This window comes from Equus przewalskii, chromosome 2 (genome assembly GCF_037783145.1).
Source record: "Equus przewalskii isolate Varuska chromosome 2, EquPr2, whole genome shotgun sequence".
Classification (NCBI taxonomy): Eukaryota; Metazoa; Chordata; class Mammalia; order Perissodactyla; family Equidae; genus Equus; species Equus przewalskii.
The window spans coordinates 27,379,185-27,400,003 of NC_091832.1; the positions used below are offsets into that span (position 1 = coordinate 27,379,185).

General features: G+C 40.3%; 1 protein-coding gene and 1 non-coding gene across 16 annotated transcripts in view; one reads left to right on the forward strand and one right to left on the reverse strand.

Moving 5' to 3' along the window:
• Positions 1 to 574: 574 nt before the first annotated feature.
• LOC139082136 (small nucleolar RNA SNORD22) lies at positions 575 to 700 on the forward strand. The gene has a single exon (XR_011537864.1). It is a non-coding gene; the product is annotated as a small nucleolar RNA SNORD22 (small nucleolar RNA).
• A 4,265-nt stretch (positions 701 to 4,965) lies between these two features.
• Positions 4,966 to 20,819, reverse strand: part of PHACTR4 (phosphatase and actin regulator 4) — a 103,719-nt gene continuing 87,865 nt past the window's right edge. For all 15 annotated transcript variants that reach the window (XM_070610494.1, XM_070610492.1, XM_070610498.1 and 12 more), the window contains 7 exons: positions 19,293 to 19,480; positions 18,159 to 18,312; positions 13,045 to 13,100; positions 11,950 to 12,011; positions 10,349 to 10,486; positions 9,669 to 9,745; positions 4,966 to 7,246 (listed from right to left, as the gene is read on the reverse strand). In XM_070610494.1, the coding sequence (XP_070466595.1) occupies positions 7,231 to 7,246; positions 9,669 to 9,745; positions 10,349 to 10,486; positions 11,950 to 12,011; positions 13,045 to 13,100; positions 18,159 to 18,312; positions 19,293 to 19,480 (691 nt within the window). In that variant the 3' untranslated portion in view covers positions 4,966 to 7,230. The remainder of the gene's footprint in view (positions 7,247 to 9,668; positions 9,746 to 10,348; positions 10,487 to 11,949; positions 12,012 to 13,044; positions 13,101 to 18,158; positions 18,313 to 19,292; positions 19,481 to 20,819) is intronic.

Genomic DNA, 20,819 nt, shown 5'->3' on the forward strand with positions numbered 1-20,819 from the left:
TAAATTACGGAAACTGAGTTTTGTTAAGTAGGTAGGTGGATGGGTGTGTACGGCGTAGCAAGTTTGCTTGTCTACGGTTAGTTCGCCCAATCTGGAAGATATGCCCTTAAGTAAGCTCGCCAACAAAAACTTTGGAGTAATAAGTATGCGAGAAATGCAGAGTCTCAAAAGGGATTGAATTTGCTGTGTCACGTGAAATAAACATTTGATAAATGCATAGGTAAATAAGACAGAAGTGCTCCTATACGAACTGGCGAGAATTAAAAACCTCCTGTGCACACTATGTGAATATACTTAAGGCTAGTGAACTGTATAATTAAAAATAGTTAAAATGGTAAATTTTATGTTAAATATATTTTAACACACACCTAATATAATGAAGTGGGCAAGTAAAGAATCCTGAAGATACATATTACATGTGAAGTGTTGCAAATGTGATAGAATTTCGAATATGGTGTTAGGTGAATAAATGGTAAATTGACATACAGCCATCACAGCTGGGCTATAATGAGTAGAAACATTTATGGTGTTTTATAAGATTTTGTGCTGGGCGCTTTACATAAAATTATTTACTTCCCAGTGAAGAAACATTCACACGTCTTACCTCCTGTCCTAGTTCCAGAGCCTGTAAAGCTAAACCCACTGGGGCTGGCTGGGGGAAAAGAGGAAAGCTTGTTCCAGAAGGAACTGTCTGAGGGATCATAAGGATTTCTAAACATAGGAAAGGGAAGAATAAATCACTTGTTTTAAAAATCATTTGTATAACTTTTTTCAGGACTGAAGAAAGAAAGATCAAAGCGCATAAAATGGAATCCAGCTCTTGGAGGACATTGGAAAGGGAATTTTCAAGTTGTTTCTTGTAGAACCTAGCTATTCAAATTGGTATATAAAACATTTCAGCGTTTCTAAATAAAAAGTTTTTTTAACAAAAAAAAAATAATAAAATTATTTACTATCAGGGCAATCCTAAGACGTTGGAATTATTATCCAGATTCTAAGATGTGAAACAGGCCCAGAGCAATGGTTGTCAAAGTGTAGTTGGCATATCCCGGGATCCCTGAGGCTCTTTTGGGGGTCCATGAGGTCAAAACTTTTTCATAATAATATGTATTAGACTTAGACTTTGCCTTTTTCACTGTGTTGACTCTGTAATGATCTTGTAAAATGAAATTGTGGGTAAAACTGCTGGTGCCTTAGTATATTTCAAGGCCCTGTCACCAAACTGTACTGGCAATCATTGTGTTCTTCATCATCACAAATTTACAGTTCAAAAAAAGTCAGTTTCACCTAAGAATGTCCTTGATGAAGAAGCAAAAATCATTACCTTTTTTCTTTTTTTCTGCTTGAGGAATACTAGCCCAAGCTAACATCTGTGCCAGCCTTCCTCTATTTTGTATGTGGGTCCCTGCCTCAGCATGGCTGATGAGGGGTGTAGGTCTGTGTCCAGGATCCAAACCTGCGAACCCTAAGTGCCGAAGTGGGGTGCCCTGAACTTAACCACTATGCCACAGGGCCAGCCCCCCAAATCATTAATTTTATTAATTCCAAACTTTTGAGTATTCATCTTTTTAACATTCTGTGTGACAAAGTGTGAAGTACACATAAAACACTTTTGCTGCATACAAAAGTACAGTGGTTGTCTCCAGAAAAAGTACTTACGGCCATAGTTGGAGCTGAAACAAGCAAATTTTTTCATGGAACATCATTTTACTTCAAAGAATGGCTCACATCTTTACCAACTTTATACCTGTGTGACACTGGACTTGCTTCATTTACTTAAACCAAAACAGCATATAGTAAGACTAAATGCAGAAGCAGATATGAGAATTGAACTGTCTTCTGTATTAAACCAGACATTAAAGAGATTTACAAAAAAATGTAAAAAATACCACTCGTCTAATTATTTTTGGAAAATAGTTATTCTTCATAAAGCTGTGTTATTAATGTTAACGTGTACTAATTGGTTATTTGCAATGTATTATAAATAGTTTTTAAATTTCTGTTTTTAGTACAATAAATATCACCAGATATCACCCACAGATACAAAAGTCCTTTGGGATTCTGAGTAATTTTAAAAATTGTAAAAAGGTCACAAAACCAAAATGTTTGCGAACCAGTAGTTTAGCGGAAGACAAGTAATTCTGCTGCTTCTCTGGCGATATTACCAATATTCAGGTACCTTTCAATCACTCATTCAACATTTACTTAGGGGATATGACTTACTTGCTAGGCATTGTGCTAGATACTGGGGATTCTGAGATGAAAGACTTTTTCTGTCCTTGAGAGCTCACAGTGGGGGGAAATAGACACGTCAGCAAATTATACTACTGCATGATGAGTGCTGTATGGCATGGATAAAGTATTTTGAGAACACAGAGGACAGAGCAATTAAACAATCTGCTAAAGGCTCAGAAGGTTTTCCTGGGGAGTTAAAATTTGAGCTAAAACTTGAAGGAATAGGAAAGGAGTTGGGGTGGGGATGAGGATAGCATTCCAGACTGAGGAACTAGCAGTCCTATAGTCTCCCAGGAAGGGCAGGAAGTCAGTTTAATGAGGAATATTAAAGGGAGAACTGCCTGGACTTATGAGACTGGAAAGTAGGAAGGAGCTGAATTACAAACTATCTTGTAGTACAGGCCGAGTTTAAATTTTATCTTGCAGGTAACTAGGCGCCAATAAGTTTTTAAATAAAGGATTGCTGTGATTATGTTTGCATTTTAGAAAGGTAATTCTAGTGGCAATATTGGAGGATAGACTGGAGAGACCAGGGCTTATAAAATGCCATTAAATTATGTTGACTTTGAACTGGGATGGTAGACAAAGTGAGAGGAGATAAAGGAATCGAGAGACATTTCTGAGGTAGAGAATGCACGGAATTTATACTCCACTGGACCTACAAATTAAGAGAGGAGCTTGCAGATAACACCAAAATTTCAGGCTTGGGAGCCTGAACATATGTGGTCTCTAACTCTGATAACTGAGAAAGTAGGCTGTGGGAGTAGAGAGTAAGGGCCACACTGGAAGTTCATATAAATTACCTCGGGAACATTTGGATGTGTATGTGTCCAAAGGGCAACTGGATTTAGGATTGGACTCCAGCAAGAAATGTGAGTTGTAGATAAAGATTTAGAAGTTGTCAGATAAGAGTGGTGGCTGAAGTCACCTTGGGAGAACAGAGAGAGTGATGAGAGGACATGAAAACCCAAAATTTAAATGGTGATCAGGGAAGAAGCCAGCAGACAAAGAAAGCATGATCAGAGAACCAGGAGACAGTGGTGTCTGAAAAGCCAAGGAAGTTTTGAGGACATGGCCCAAAGCATCAAATGCTGCAGAGCAGTCAAATACGGTAAGAGGTGACGACAGGCTTTGGATGTAGCAGTTAACTGAGAAGGCACTAGTAACCTCAGGGCACACCTTCTTATTGTGGATTTAGTTCAGATTTTAGTGACTTGAGTGAACTTGGCTTTAGAAATGGAAAACTGTGTACAGACCAGAGGTCGTAAACCCACGTCAAGAAGCCTGTTCAGTTTACATTTCCATCACTTCCTTTTCCTCTACCTGTCACTCATTTAGCTCAACTGCTTGGACTGTACAGGAATTTAAGTTGTTTAAGTATTAGATTATGTGAAGGGAGTGCAGGACAGACAGGAGATAGGGCAATAGGTATAGGAGAAAATAGGGTCAAGGGAAGATTTCTTTTTGGAGGAGAGTAGGAAGGAGATAAACATTAAACAAATAAATGAGTGACTGAATAGTGCCTCCTCAGTACCAGAAGGAGGGAAATTGAGGGTGTTTTTCCCGTCAGATGACTTTTATGCTTTGTGAAGGAGGCAGACATTCTTGGGGGAAGAAATTAATGGTATCCACAGAAGAGACAGAGGGAGCAAGTGGTCCAGGTTGCTGGTGGTTCCTGCTTTTCCTCTCATGCTTCCTAACGCTGGAACTGAAACAGTGGTTTAGGCTATGTTTTGGTTTTAGGGCTTGGCTTTTCCTTGTTACAGATTCTCGTATTTTTAAGTATACTTCCCATCCCATCCCCTCCCATTCAGTATCCACTGGACTTGCCCTTTCTGATAATGGTTTTCCAAACTTCTCACTCTCCAACTAGTCTTTCCTCTCCTGGGGTACAGTAATCTAAACCCACAAGCACTCTAAATTCATTGTTTCAGCAAACACTTGGCAATGTGCACCCTCAAAACATCCTCCTGGAGACAATGCTCAATCTCAAAAGGGCAATGACAATTTGAGGCCTCTTTGGAAGACTAGCAGAAGGAAAATCTGGGAGCAGGTGGAACCCAATGACATGAACAATTCTGACTCATGGTTTCTTTTAATCTTTGGTAAAGGGTGGTATGCTAATCAAGGCGAGTCTCTGAAGCGACAAGTAGAAAGTGAGTCATTGGTGAGGCCACCTGGATTGAAACTGGGCTGCTCACCAGAGGGAAGTACATGAGGTATGAACTGCTCTATTGCGACATCAGACTGAGGCCCAATTATATGTGGTCCATTCACACAAAATCCTTGTAGACACAACTGATTGGGATGCAACTGCTTGTCCCCGAATACATGCAAAGAGTGACTACATAATTTGCTTTGATCTTGGGGAAGCAACTTCACCTCTCAGGTTCTTCACTGGTAAAATGAGTATATTTCCATTTACCTCCCAGAATAGGGGTAGGTGAATAGCAGAAAGGGGCTAGTGCCGAACCCGATGCATAGTATGGAGATCACAGTTGCTTTCCTCTCTGCAGCCTATTCTTTTTCCATGTGTGTACAGACAGACACAAATGTGACTGACCCTCATCTCTGGCTACATTTAAAGTTCTTACTATTATCTCCCCCCCCACCCCATCTGTTTCTTATTTAGGGTGTCTAGCAATATTTTAGGTATCATTTTTAAGCTGGCTTGAATCTTTTGGAATAAGGTGGAACATAAAAAAATAAACACTTCACACCAGGATAGTATAGTTTGTTTTTTTTTTAAATTCTAAAATACTTTAATAATTAATATTGATAGGAAGACTGATATACAATGCAATTATTTATTTTACAAGGAGATTCTGTACATCAGGGTGAAGTACAATACACTGGGCTTTTATTTCTTTACATTATGATTGTGAATTGTTACTTACATGGGAAGGGAACACAAAATCATTTATATATATATATATATATATATATATAAACACCTGAAAAGACTTGACCCCCAAAGTATCCTGTTTCAAAAGAACACGAATGAGATGAAAGATGAACTAGATTCCTTGGTGGCACATCGAAAGCAGACAGGTCACTCAGGAAATCAAATCCTGTTTCAAGCTTGGCACATGAAGGCAAAGAAAGGCAGTCTAGGAAGGGATGGAAATGTCATCTCAAGCCACAGAGAATACTGACATAAGCCGAGCAGTCTCCAAACCAACAAGACAGAACGGTCAGAAGAAGTCAAGTTAGCAGGCAATGTGGGGCCACCTTATATATAGACCTCTGAAATTTGGTAGAACTGTCACTTATTTTCCCTTAGTTGTACCAAATGTTAATGAGCTCTAAGGAGACGTGGACTCAGTCTATCTTCCCAACCGTAAAGCATCTGACAGTCACTGAGAAATCCAAATACCTCCCTATTCCCCATACAGAGAAAACACTGCCTTTTAAGGTCACTTTAGCTTTTTTGCTTTGACCTGATATTCTGATTCTTCAGTAAATCTTACATGGACATGAAAGGAGAGGAAGAGAAAAATCTACCGAAAGATTGCATATAGAACAACAGTGACTGTGGAAGAAATCAGACAAATCTATGAAATAGCCATAATTTTCTGAACATTAAAATAAAGGGAAAAAGCCACATTCATCAGTTAAATAGAAACTATTATTTTTCTTCCACTTAGTGTGGATAGGAATTAGAGGGAAATAGTGAGGCTGGATAGTTTTCAATAAAAAAGAAAGCAACTGAATCTTCTGTTTTAGGAAATCATATTAATATATATTACAAATACAAAAAGGGATGGGGCTGAGCCGATACCCAGGCACCAATTACTCTGGCTACAGCTTGGAAGAGGAGGGCTGAGTGAGGTGGAAGCTGCCAGAGAGGGTCAGCAGGAGGCCAAGTGTTTGGACTTAAGAGGGAAAGTGCAGCAGGAGAGGGCAAACAGCACTCAGGAGGAGAGGGGAGCAGTGGGTCAAGTGCTTCTCCAAACGCCTTTTCCTATCTAGCACCCCACAGTCCTAGGACCTTACTGTGATTCTGGCTGGAGGTGTGGGTGGTGACAGCACACACTCTGCTCCCACAGAGTTGCTACAACTCTGCTTTATGGAGAACACATTTATTGGTCCGAATGATCTAGAGTATCATTTGGTACCACAAAAGTACAACAGCCTATAAAATCTAAGCCATGAGTTAGTTTTCTGCCAAGGTGGCATTAACATAAAGGCCTTTTTTGGTTTTGGTTTTGTATAGAGAAAAAACACATGCTTTTTCATTTTCCCAACTTGGAATCTGGTTGCCGCTGACTGTTGAACAGACAAGAAAAATCTAAGTTCCCATCACTTCTTCAGGATCCTTTTTTATTTTTCAAATAAAAATCAGGATGTCTTGTGCCAAAAAGGGAGAACATGTCAGATCCCGAGGTTCTCTCAGGCCGGACTGCCTGAAGAGGGCTCTATTGCTGTTATGAGAGGTGTGGTGCAACGCTTTCAACTGACATGCCAGCGTGGTGCGAAGGCTTCCCCCTGGAGGTGGGGGCCCTTTGCCAGAAGGCTGGGGGCCTCCAGAAGGTTTTCTCCACCATCAATTGGATGGGATAGCTGGAATTTAGCACCTACACAAGTGGGTCTCACAACCAGGACAGAGAGGGTAAGGCTAACGGTGCAAACTGTGCCATGGCACAGGCAGTCATCTTGGGACAAGGGGGCGGTGAAGCCAATCAAACTCAGAACCTGCACGTGGCCCAGAACGTTGGTGGCTGGTGAGGGAAGATGCCCTCAAGTATGCTGCAATATTAAAAGGTTCAAAAGCACTGACGAAGTGTTTCGCTTTGCCCAGGGCAGCACATGAGAATCCGTTCCAGTGAAATGCTACATTCATAGACGTGCTGTTCATCCCAGAACTAAAGCCCAGAGGACTCAATTCTGGCTGTGCCGGAAGTGCTGAAGTTCCCTCCATGTCACTCTGGAGACCGAAGCAGCAAAGCAGCCCTGTTTCGGGGGGTTATTTAGCTCCTCTCTCAAACGTCAACATCATGGACGATGGTAGCTAAAGCATGATTAAAAAAACATGAGCAGATACTATAGATTGCTGCTATTATATTAGTAGTAATTAAGTGTTACGTTCTAATTTAAATCAGCCTCCTCCACTCTGTCTGGCCCTCCCGTAGCTTCGGATGCCCTCACCCTCTTCCTTCCTGAAACTCTCTTTTCTTAGCTTCGGTAACACCATCTTTGCCCTTGTTTTCCTTCTTCTTCAATTGCTTTTCTTCAGTATGCTTTCCTGGTTCATCTTCTGCTGTCCACCCTTTAAATACTAAACAATTTCCTCTTAAGAACCACTATATTTTCCCATGAATTTGTATCTTTAGACCTTGCTTTCTCCCTGGACTCTAGGCTGAATACCCAACTGTCTCCTAGGCATCTCCACCTCAACTTCTCACCGGCTCGTCAAACTCAACATATATAATTTATTCTCCAGTTTGTTTATTGTGTGCCTTCCTCTTTTAGAATAAAAGCTCCTTGAGGACAGGGATTTACCCTTGCTCCCTGCTACATCCCAAGCACCTCACACTGTATCTATCATGTGGTATGTGCTCAATAAATATTTACTGAATAAACGGCCTAAACTGTTCACCTGAACTCCTTCTTGACTTCACAGACCTCAAAAACCACAAGTTAGAAATCTAAGAGTCATTCTGACTACTAGGAAGACTGACAAATCTTGTTGATTCTATGCTTGAAATGTCTTTCAAATCTCTTGTATTCTCACCATCACTTCCCTGATTTGAGCTACCAGTAGGCTCACTATGGCTACTTCAGTTACTTCCCGACAGGTTTCCTTGCTACTGCTAGTCTGTTCATCCTTCCACATCACCTTCCCCAGATAGCTCCACCAGAGCTCATTCTGAAATACACAGAACTCCAGTGGTTCCAATATCCTGGTATGACAGTCAAAGCTCTTCAAAGTGTGACCATAACCCATCTTGCTGGTCTCATCTTCACAATGCCCCCATATGTCCTCTGCTCCAGTTAAATTTTCTTCCGTTTTTTTTGGTAAGGAAGATTGTCGCCGAGCTAACATCTGTTGCCAATTTTCCTCTATTTTTTTTTTTTTTGTATGTGGGACACTGCCACAGCACAGCTTGATGAGCCATGTGTAGGTCTGTGCCCTGAATCTGAACCTGTGAACCCCAGGCTGCTGAAGTGGAGGACGCAAACTTAACCATTACACCACTGGGCCAGCCCCAAGCTACATTTTCTGTTATCCAGAAACAATATGCACTTTCCTACCTCCCTTTGCCTTGCTAAAGCTAGTCTTTCTGCTTACAATGTTCCTTCTCCTCCTCGTCCAAATAAATTCTTTTACATACTTTAAGATCCAGCCTAAATGTCACCTTCTCTATGACTGTTTCCTTTATTGTTGCTCACTATACTACTTTATTACTATTACTAATAACAATTAAAAAAGCTGACACTGACATAGCTAGGAGATGGTGGAGCTGGGATATGAAACCTGACAGAATCGGGACTCAGAATGACTGAGGCATTCATCATACTGATTGTACTACATTTAGTAGCACACAGGTCTTTTTCCAGATTAGACTACAATCTCCTTGCTGGTAAGTATGATTTGTTATTTGAGTTCATATTACAGCACCCTGAATGGTTTTTGCTGTTCAAAGAATTTGCCTTCTCTACTTTTGTCAGAATTCAGAACAACAAAATTCTGTAATTAAAATAACCATTTGTCTGTATTGTGGAAAAAAGTTTAACAATATTTTATTTTCCTGTAACTGGCATTACATCTTCTCTCATTTAGCCTCTTTTTATAAATGTTCTGAGAGTCCCTAGATACTTTCATTGATTCTATTTGTAGCTGGCTGATTCTTTAGGTACTGGGTGGGTCCTTAATCACAAGAGTAATTCCAAATCAAAATACTTCTTGGCTTGTTTCATGAAGACAACTAATTAAAATGAAGTTTATATACTAAATTGGTAAGATCAACTGTGCTAGCAAGAACTGAAACCAGAGAGGGCAAGATCTTGTCCAACTCAGCAACAACTTCCTCACACATAACCTGGGACAGTGCGGTATAGGGAAGAGGGCACCCAGTGGCTTTTTAGTCATTCATTCCTTTCTCCAAATCCTGGTTCGGCAACTTACCAGGAAGTCAAACAACTTACTCAACCCTTTTGAGCCTGTTTCTTCACGAATAAAACAGGGATCTTAACACACCTTGCAGGTTTATTGCGAGGATTAAATAAGATAATATACAAATAATGCCACTCAGTATAGGCATTTACTATTGCCTCTTAGCTCTCACCCCTTTCTCTTAATGTAGTCTTCTTGCAATCAACATTGAGTGTCTTCCTTTTAACAATGTCATTAGAGTCCTTCCTATCGGAACAACTCTGATATGTTTGTTTTTTCGTGGAGCTCTACTTAGCTCACAGTATTTGGGTCTTACCGTGTAAAATGTTTGCTCTCTTCATGAACCTCCATCTCTGAACTTTTAAATTCATTTAACTCTTTTCTTATGGCAGCCTATGGAACAGAAATAAAAATGTTTCAGCATCGTCTGTCTGCTATAGTATAGCAATGAGATCTGCCATCTATTCTCTATTGTGCTTAACTTTGTGAGTCACTGCAACCCACAGTGGGCAACCCAGAGGGAAGAAAGAAGCTGGGTCAACATACTGGGCGAAGCTCTGAGCCTGATGCACAGCACCTTCCCTGACACCATTCATCTTACAATAAACCCAAGGTCTCCAGTTAAATCAAAACACTTGAAGACCTTAAAAGAGATGTTGTGGCTTATAGTTTCCACAGCATGTAAAAATGCTTTTCCTCTTATAAAAGTGAAACATGGGTAATTACTAATATATACCACCCAAACATAATTACTGTTAAAAATATGTTTTATTTCCTTCCAGATTTTTGTACTCTGTGATGTAGTATGGATTTCCATTTTTTTTCAGTTTTGGTGGGAGAGTCATTAGTATAAAGTTTTCGTTTGTATGTCTTGGCATTTTGTATCTTGATTAGAAATTTAACATTATATCAAAAGCAGAAATTTTGTTATGGTTTCCCCTTCTAGTTAGTGTCTTGCATCCTTCAAATAAAGACAGACAGACAACAGAGAGAAACCTTGTCAGCAGGGGTCAGTTTGGTCCAAGGCTTGTCGGCTCGTCGGTCGTAATCTTGAGCATCTGTTACCTCCACATATTCGTTAAACCTCAGAATCTTCCTGGCAAGCAGTTCAGCCACAGTTGGCCTTTGACTGAGCTGAAAGAAATGGAGTCTCTTAGTTCACAAGGCCAGGGATTAGGCATCAATCACGTGTTCAAACTGCTTCTAACCCAGGGCTTCAACTTTTGCTGCACAGTGGAATCACCTGGGGACCCTTAAACACCACTAATCCCTGAGTCCAACTCCTGAGATTCTGGGGGTCAGGATTTTCCCCCCAGTTTTATTGAGATATAACTGACATACAGTACTGTGTAAGTTTAAGATGTACAGCATAATGATTTGACTTACATATACTGTGAAATGAATACCACAATAAAGTTTAGTTAACATTCGTCATCTCATATAGATACAAAAAGAAAAAGGAGGTTTTTTTTTAAGTGCCTTAATGCATAGCTAAGATTGAGAACCACTGCTACAGACCAGTATAACCAGTATGACCAGAGTGTCTCAAATTTTAACATGCATGCAAATCATTCGAGGATCTGGTTAAAATGCAGATTCTGATTAAGCAGGTCTGGGGTGGGGCCTGAGATTCTGCATCTCTTACAAGTTCCCAGGTGATGCCAATGCTGTTGGTCTGTGGACCACATTTTGAGTAGCCAAAGGGTTAGGGCTATAAATTCATATATAATACATTAGAAAGTGAATGCATTTAATATGAAAGCAGTATCTATTAGTGGGTAATACTAAGGGTGAATTTCAATATGAATCAATGCCCAAGACGGCGGATTCTCTAACAAATGATGACTTAAGGTTGCACAATCAGGTCACCTGCTGAACCTGAAGGCACTAAGTCCAGCCATGGCCTCTAGCTACCCTCAATCCATCAAAGATAATCCCTCTGTTCCTAGGGAAGAGGAAGAGTGGGAGAAATCACGAAGAAGATGTCTAAATGCTTCACTCTCCTGGGGATTCTTATAAGTTTTAAGAAATGTCTAGAGAACTCAGAGGCAATTACAGCACAAACCACTATGGTCAGAAGGAAAGGAAAAAGGATTAATCCCAGAGTTTAAAAGCTAACAAAGGTCTGGTACAGAAAAGAGTCTACCCTAACTGATCTGGGACCAAGGAGAAAATCCAAGTTGGTTTTTCGTATTCTTCAGGTATTACTGAGGGTCAGTTCAGTTCTTTCCCTGATTAGAAAACAACCAGTTTGCTTTGCAAAATTGAACGCCACACACTTCTCCTGTTACTGTCTCTATACTTCAACAGATTTTGGAGTCTACGGCAAAATCCCTGGTCTACCAAATAAAAGGTCAAAATTTATCCAGTCAAACATTTACTGAGAATCTTCTTGTGCCAGGCTTTCTTTAAATAGGACAAATGAAAAAAGAATGCTTTTCATAATGCAGTGTTGTTTTCTATATTTGTATTATGTATTATATTTTCATAGCAAGCTATGGCAATTCAAGTCAAATTCATTTCTTTCCAAACAGGTTATTCAAATATAAGACATGTAGCCACTAGATGGACTGAAACCAAACACTTGCACAGCGTACCTTCCTGGTGAGCCGACGTTTAATCTCTCGTTTTTCTGCTTGACGATCAGCTTCATTTTTAGCTACAGTAGAAAGTCAGAAAAAGTATCAAACTTTACAGTTATTATACCTAGACATTTCTTACAGGCCACAAGTCAGAATAAAATACTAACTTTGGGGATGGCTAATCAAGACAATTTTCTTCTCAACTGCTGTAGTCAAATACGTAGAGTAAGGGTCAGCAAACTACGGTACCAAATCTGGCCGCCGCCTGCATTTGTGCTGCCCGTGAGCTAAGAGTGCTCTTCACATTTTTAAATGGTTACATTCTGAATGCTCAGGAGTAACCACTAAGAAGGGAGATCACACTAGGTTTCCTGTGATGTGCCTGAAAAGGTTCCCACACTTTAAAATTCACTAAGTGACAAAGTTGTATATACTCAAATAGTGATGAGAGAACAGACGGATTGGTCAAACTGCGCATGCTCGCAAGTAACCTTACAAAGCCTAATCCTCTACAGTGTGGAGGTTTTTAAGGCCAATTTTTCCCCTGTAATCTGGAAAAAATCAAATCAAATCTGTACTAGATTAGAGTGCTATTTCAGGGAGTTAATTATGTACACAGAAAGCAAATTAAATACACAGTCCTATTTTGTGACTTTAGAGGTATAAAAGTCTTAAAAGACGAAAAAGAGGGGAAGTAAGCTGCACTTGGGACTTGCTTTGGGCCCAAGCCCTCAGATTCCACTAGAACAGGCAGGTCCCCTCCAACTGCACAGCCACCGTCCTACTTCCCTGAAGACAGAGGAAAGTTGGGCAGCAACTACCACCCACTGTCCAATCCCCTCAAATGCCCACGGTAATCTTGGGACACTGAGAGAACATCAGAACAAAACTTGTGGACTGTCCAGCACACTAAACAATGTCATGATATCTCGGAAAGCAAGCTTGGGGGATCTCTGTTCCTTCAGGAGAGAAAATACGAATAGTCCTTCCTTGGCTGGAATACTCTCTCCTTGGCTCCTGTAGAAAACGCTTCTCCTCTCTGTTATGCATATTAAAGTCAGAAATATACACAGAAAATCTGTACAACTTTATTTCCATAGCTGGACTCACGTTGTAGTATATTTCGTTGTTCTAATTCTTCTGGTGTTGGTCTTTGACTCAATCGTCTGAAAAGGAGATTTAAAAATAAGAGTACTTTCTATATTAAACCTCCCAATCCTGTTCATAAAGATTTGTTTTGGTCTTAGTTTATATTAGCCCCTACACTAGTAAGACATCAATAAATTTTAAGACTGTTTTGACATTTCATTTGTTTATATGATTCACTGTTTATGAAACAATTTTCACATTGAAAGTGTTAATAAAGATATTAACAATATAAAAAGGAATCATACATGCAAACAGGACGATTGTATTCTAGTTGTAGCTCTGATGTCAACAAGCCCTATTTCCACAAAAAAGGTCAGTTAGACCCTGAGTGTACTCATCTGTAAACGGACAAGTGGGTCCAAAACAGGTTTGCTCCTTAAGCAAATCTGTTAAAAACACAGATCCTCAAGGCAGGTTAACAGAAATTCTGATTCAGGAAGCCACGATGAGGAGTAAGATTTTATACATGTATTTTCACAGTGCTTCCCATAAGACTCTGAAGTCCTTCCTTTGTTTTTTAAACCAGTGGTTTAGGAACTACTGGAATTTAAAGTTGTCTCTTTTGGAGTAATATTCTGTAACTTTATGATTTTAATTTCTGTCCTCTCTCTGAAATATCTGATGAAGTTTCTCCCCTCATCCACAGTTCTGAGATGTTCGTCACCAATGACAGCTTGTCATTTCTGGAATCAGAAAGTTATTCACTTCTTGCCTGTAATTTATATTTCTCAGACAGTATTTGAAGTACATGAACTACAACTCTTTAGTTGTTTGCAAAGAGGACTCCAAGCCCCATTTTATACAAAACTTACAACTTTATCTATTTCAAAGTTTTTTTGTTCCTCTGAACAAGACATTCCTTTTAAAATGTTTATTAAAAAAGAAAACAGCTTTAGTAAGGTATAAATAAGCTGCATGATTTGATGTTCTGACACATATATACGCCCATGAACCCACCCCCACAATCACGATAATCAACACGTGCGTTGCCTTGTGCTGGCTTCCTAGGGCTGCTAGAACAAATTATCACAAACTGGGGGGCTTAAAGCAACACAAACTTATTCCATCACAGTTCGGGGGCCAGAAGTCCAAAATCGAGGTGTCGGCAAGGCTGCTGATTTGTGAAGGCTCTAAGAGAGAATTCATTCCATGTGTCTCTCCTACCTTCTGGTGGTGGCCAGCAATCCTTGGTGTCCTTTGGCTTGTAGATGCAGCACTCCAACCTTTGCCTCCCTTGTCACATAGTGTTCTGTGTCTGTGAGTCTGTGTCCAAATTTCCCTCCTCTTACCAGGACACCAGTCATTGGATTAGAGCCTACCCTAATCCAGTATGACCTCGTCTTAACTTGATTATATCTGCCCAGACCCTCCTTCCAGTCAGGTCATATTCAGAGGTACCAGAGGTTAAGACTATTTTGGGGGGACACAACTCTACCCACTACACCCTCCTCCACAAAATCTCCTCATTTCCTTTTGTAATTTCAACCTCCCTGCCCCTAGGCAAACACTGATCTGTTTTATGTATCCATAAATTAGTTTTCAATTTCTAAAATTTTATATAAAAATCATACAGTATGTACTTTTTGTCTAGCTTCTTTCACTCAACATAATTATTGAGATCCACCCAAGTTGTGGCACTATAAATAGTTCATTATTTTTTATTGCTATGTAGTATTCCATTGCATAACTATACCATGATTTGTTCATCCATTTGCCTTTGGATGGATCTTTGGGTTGCTTCTATTTTCTTTGGCTATTACAAATAATGGCTAATGGAATAGCTGGATCATATGTTTGATTTATTTTAAGAAACTTACAAGTTGTTTTCCAAAGTAGTTCTACTATTGTCACATCACCACCACCAGCGTACGAGGGTCCAGCTGATCCTCATCCTCAGCAACCCTTGGTGTTACCAGTCTTTTAAATTGTGTATCCTAGTGGTATGTCATTGGGTTTTAATTTGCATTTCCATAATGATTAATGATGTTGAGCATTTTTCCATATGCTTATTTGCTATCTGTGTATCTTCTCTGGTGGTGTGTCTATTGAAAGTTTGTGCTTTTTTCCCTTTAAAATTGGGGTGTCTGTTCTCTTACTTAGTTTGGACAGTTTTTCATATACGCTAGATATAAGCCCTTTAACAGATACATGATTTGCAAGTATTTTCTCCCAGTTTATGGCTTGTTTTTGCATTCTCTTCAGTGTCTTTCAAAGAGCAAAAATTTTAAATTTTGATGAAGTGCAATTTATCAATATTTTTCTCTTAAGAATCACGCTTTTGAAATTGTATCTGAGAAATCTTTGTCAAACCATATTCTTCCAGAAGTTTTAGCTCTCATATATAAGTCTATGATCCACTTTGAGTTAATTTTCGCATATGATGCAAAGCATGGACTGAAGTCATTTTTACACCAGCACCATTTGTTGAAGAGACTATCCTTTCTCCATGAAACTGTCTATACGCCTATGTCAAAAATAAGTTGTACATATATGGAAAGTCTACCTCTGGGCTCTCTTCTGTTCCACTGATTGATTTATCCATCTTTATGTCAATATCATACTGTTTAGGTTACTTCAGATTTATAATATGTCTTAAAGTAAGACTGTGTTAGTCCTCCAACCCTGTTCTTTTTCAAAATTCCTTTGTTTATTCTAAGTACTCTGTATTTCCATAAGAATTTCAGAATCAGTTTTTCAATTAAGAAAAAAAGCCTACTGGGGCATATTTTGATTGGAATTGCATTGAATCTATTGATATCTTAATAATACTGAGACTCCTGACCCATGAATACCATATTTCTCTCCATTTATTTAGGTCTTCTTTACTTTCTCCAGCAGTATTTTTTTTTTTAAGGATTTTATTTTTCCTTTTTCTCCCCAAAGCGCCCCTGGTACCTAGGTGTAAATTTTTAGTTATGGGTCCTTCTAGTTCTTGCATGTGGGATGCTGCCTGAGCATGGCTTGATGAGTGGTGCCATGTCTGCACCCAGGATCCGAACCGGCCAAACCCTGGGCTGCCGAAGTGGAGCGTGTGAACTTAACCACTCGGCCATGGGTCCCTTCCCTCTCCAGCAGCATTTTATACTTTTCACTGTATAGGTCTTACGCAATCTTTTGTCAGATTTATCCATAAACATTTACAGAATTTTTTATGGTATTGTAAATTGCTATTGTAAATGTTAATCTCTTGTATTTTTAGATTTCAATTTCAGATTGTTCATTGCTGGCATCCAAAAAGCTTTGCTAAGACTAGGACCTTTGGAACAACACTCAAAGATAAGCAACTAGCTCTCCAGTAAAGGAAAAAGAAACCTATTACCAGGGTGGCCCTGTGGCCTAGTGGTTAAGTTTGGCATGCTCTGCTTTAGGAGCCAAGGTTTGGTTCCCTGGCATGGAACTACACCACTTGTCAGTGGACATGCTGTGGCAGCAACTCACATACAAAATGAAGAAGACTGGCAAAGATGTTAGCTCAGGGCGAATCTTCCTCAGCAAAAAAAAAAAAAAAGAAAAGAAAAGAAAAAAAAGAAAAGAAAAAAGAAAAAGAAAGAAACCTATTATCAAAGATCCCCATTCTTAGCTAATTCCTAATCCCATTTTTTCCCCCTTTTCTCCCCAAAGCCCCCCAGTACATAGCTGTATATTCTAGTTGTAGGTCCTTCTAGTTCTGCTATGTGGGACGCTGCCTCAGCATGGCTTGATGAGCAGTACTAGGTCTGTGCCCAAGATCCAAACCAGTGAAACCCTGAGCTGCCGAAGCAGAGTGTTCAAACTTAACCACTCAGCCACGGGGCTGGCCCCACTAATTCCTAATCTTGATAGTCTCTTGCTGACACTCAGAAGGCCACAGTTCTGTGTTAAGACTGCCATCTTGCCAAGCCAGCCCTGATGGCCTAGAGGTTAAAGTTTGGTATCCTCAGTGGTTTGGCAGCCCAGGTTCAGTTCCCGGTCTTGGAACCACACCACTTGTCTGTCAGTTGCCAGGCTGTGGTGGAGGCTCACATAGAAGAACCAGAAGGACCAACAACTAGAATATACAACCATCCACTGGGGCTTTGGGGAAGAAAAGAGCAAGATTGGCAACAGATGTTAGCTCAGGGCGAATCTTTCCCAGCAAAAAAAAAAAGGATTGCCAACTTGCCAATAACAAAGCCAGGTGTCTGAGAGAGAAGAGGAGAATATATTTTAATTAAAGGACATCCTTAGTTAATTATTTTGTCAGGAATATACCAGGAGTTCCACCTCCTTTTCCTCACTCCACCAAGAGAAAGATATGATTTGGGCAAACATCTGTGTATATACCTGGACTCTATGTATATTATGTGCAGGAAGCTGGCCTGCATTCAGTTCTATGCTTTTGGTTCCAGCTGACTTGAAAAAGATACTAGCACTTTGAAAGGAGGCAGTTATATGGAACATGTGAAACAAATCTAATGAAAAATATGGGTTTAATCTTAATTGGGTTGGCACCTCATAGTTGAGCAACCAGATAAATGACAGAGAAGTCTTGTCCTGGGAACCACCTGGATTCTCCAGAAACTTTTAAAAAACCAGATTTATGTCCATCTTATGGTATAAAGCTGTGAGAGATGTCTATCTCATGCTTTAAAGCTCTCAGAGCCATCTAGTTTCTTAATTTCCAAATTCCTATAAGATACTCAACTGTGTAGAATATGTATTTTTAAAAATTATGCTATTTCTGGGGCTGGCCCAGTGGTATAGTGGTTAAGTTCGTGCGTTCCGCTTTGGTGGCCTGGGGTTCGCTGGTTCAGATCCTGGGCGTGGACCTATGCACCACCTGTCAAGCCATGCTGTAGCAGGCATCCCACATGTAAAGGAGAAGAAGATGGGCACGGATATTAGCTCAGGGCCACTCTTCCTTAGCAAAAAGAGGATTGGTGGCAGATGCTAGCCTAGGGCTAATCTTCCTCAAAATAACCCAAAAAACAAAAAAATCATGCTATTTCTAAAATTAGGAAAAAAAAAGATAAACGAATGCTCCACCACAAAGTAAGACTCTAACACACATAGTGGCATAATCAAATCAAATCAATCTATTCTAAGCAAAGGCCTACCTGATCAGTGTGTTCCCAATCTGGTGTCGTATTTCATTCCACTCCTCTTTGCTTTTTCGAGGCCAAGAATTCATGTTCAACTCTGGTTCACTGGGTCTGTGGTTCAACTTCATTGCCAATGTGTCCTTCCTCTTCACTTTGTTGGCCAGAGCACCTTTGCCCAAGGGAAAGAAAAAAACGTAGAAGCTTAAGGCTCAACCTCACCTGAAGCTAGGCAAGAGTCTGAACAAACAGTATCATAATTCCCAGCTTTCTACTTGGCCTCCAATGATCCAGCTAACATACAGGTGGTGGTACAGCTGAACACATCTAAAACTCCTTTCAGCCAGATGGACTCAGATGGGCTAAACATCTTTTCCCTTCTACCAGTCCTCTACATTTTTCTCCTTAGTAAGAGCTGCTTGAGGAGAGAGAAGTTAAGTACAGACAGTCTCTGGTTTACAATGTAAAGGCAGTCACACTAACACCCCTCATAAGATTCCTATTCTTTTTTTTTGAGGAAGACAGGCCCTGAGCTATCATCAGTGCTCATCTTCCTCTACTTTATATATGGGACGCCTGCCACAGCAAGGCTTGACAAGCAGTAAGTAGGTCCGCAACTGGGATCTGAACCAGTGAACCCTGGGCCACCGAAGCGGAGCACACAAACTTAACCGCCATGCCACTGGGCCGGCCCCAAGATTCCTATCCTTAAAGTGGCTTTCCCACTTCTGGGAACCAGGATTCCATTCTTTGCAGATTTGTGTACATGAACATGGTTTTCTTCCTTGCCCCACGAACACAGGACATTCATTAGACTGAAGGAGAGCATCACTTTTGTCTTTTCAACATTGCCCAAATATCAACTGTCCTCTACTCCACATTCTTTAATACCATCAAAGTAAATAATTTTTTAAATCAAAACAAACAGATAAAAACCTGAATGACTCAACCAACTTGGCTCCCTCTCACTGGCTTGTTCTAACAGCGGGAATAGCAAGGACAAGAGTCCTTCACAGTGGCTTCCAACATCAGTTAGCCAGAGGACTCGATGGGAGAGGGCGCCTACTTCCATTCATCTTACACTAGCTAAAACCAGCAAGCAGCTGTATCTGTAAGGGAACTTTCTCCTCTGCTTTTCCCTCCCTTTCTTACTATGATGGCTTTCATCTTCATCCTCTTCATCTCGGTACTGAATAGGACCTTCTGAATCAGAATCACTCTCCTTCTCTTCCTCCTCCTCCTGCAGACACTGCGGTAGCTTCGGGACCACTGAGGTAGATGCAGTGTCTTCACTGAACGCGGGTGGGTGGGTCTGCTCCTCCTCTTCTTCATCGTCTGGACTAACAAATTAACAGAATTATATTTTCCTTCTAGAAACTTAAAGGATAAATCATTCGCAAGGCACAGTACTGAATAACTTGGAAAATTCCATGAATGAAATAATTTATCATTTCTTCCCTTAACTTTTAACAACCTTGCCAAGAAACTTTTTAGCAGCCATTAGTCTAAAGGGCTCTGGGTTCAAAACCCAGCCCTACAAACTTATTTACTAGCTTGTGAGTTAGTTAACTTTTCTGTAAGTGGGAATGATACCTACCTCATTGGCTTGTTGGGAGAATGAAATAGACAAATTCTAGAATGCACTAGTGTCTGGCACACAGGGCCCTGATGATCTACATGTGAAATGCAAGTTTGCTTTGGTCTGATTAAAGAAGACTACACAGCATTTAACACTGTACTTGGCTCACGGAAGATATTAAATAAAAAAATTTAAGGCAGGGTTGGCCCCATGGCCAAGTGGTTGAGTTCGCACATTCCGCTTTGGCAGCCCAGGGTTTCACAGGTTTGGATCCTGGGCGTGGACATGGAACCGTTCATCAGGCCATTTTGAGGTGGTGTCCCACATGCCACAACTAGAAGGACCCACACCTAAGAATATACAACTACATACTGGGGGGATTTGGGGAGAAAAAGCCATTTTCCTTTGGTTTAACAATGGAGTAGGACAAAATGACAATCTAATCCAAGGAAGCAAAAATGAAAACTAACATTCCCTGTTTATTCTCCAGAGGCATAAAACTATGACTTAGTCTACTTCAAATTCCTAACCTGTCTTCTTTCAGGATGTGAAAGCAACAATACCAGCGAGTGCAAAGATTATGGCAAAACAACAAGTAGGATGCTGCAACAACTCTCTAACAATTGTTTTAGTCAGCAAGGCAAATCTCCAACTTGCCAAAAAGTGTTAATCTTCAGTCACAATTCGTCTGAATTTTTAAAAGACAGACAAAGTAGGTATAAGTACCAACGCTGGTGTGAACAGTTTCAGTGTCTGGGGACAGAGGAGGGAGAGAACAAGAGGACCGGTTCCAGTCTAGGGGACTGAAATATTGAGCTCTCTTTCAGAGCTCCCTTCTTTTTCTCTAGACTTCCCTCTGTCCCTCCTTACCAAGGTTATGTGCCAGGAACTAGTGCTTTCAGATTTGTCTAATTTCATTCTCACAAGCCTATGAGGTAGGTGTTATTCCTTTTTACAGATCAGACAACTAAAGAGCAGAAAAGGATAAGTAACATACACTGCTACAAGCTGGTAAATAAGAGGGAGAGCTGGGATTTGAACCCAGAGCTATCTTACTCCAAGGTCAATGCTCTTAAGCACCATGTTTACACTGCTTCCCT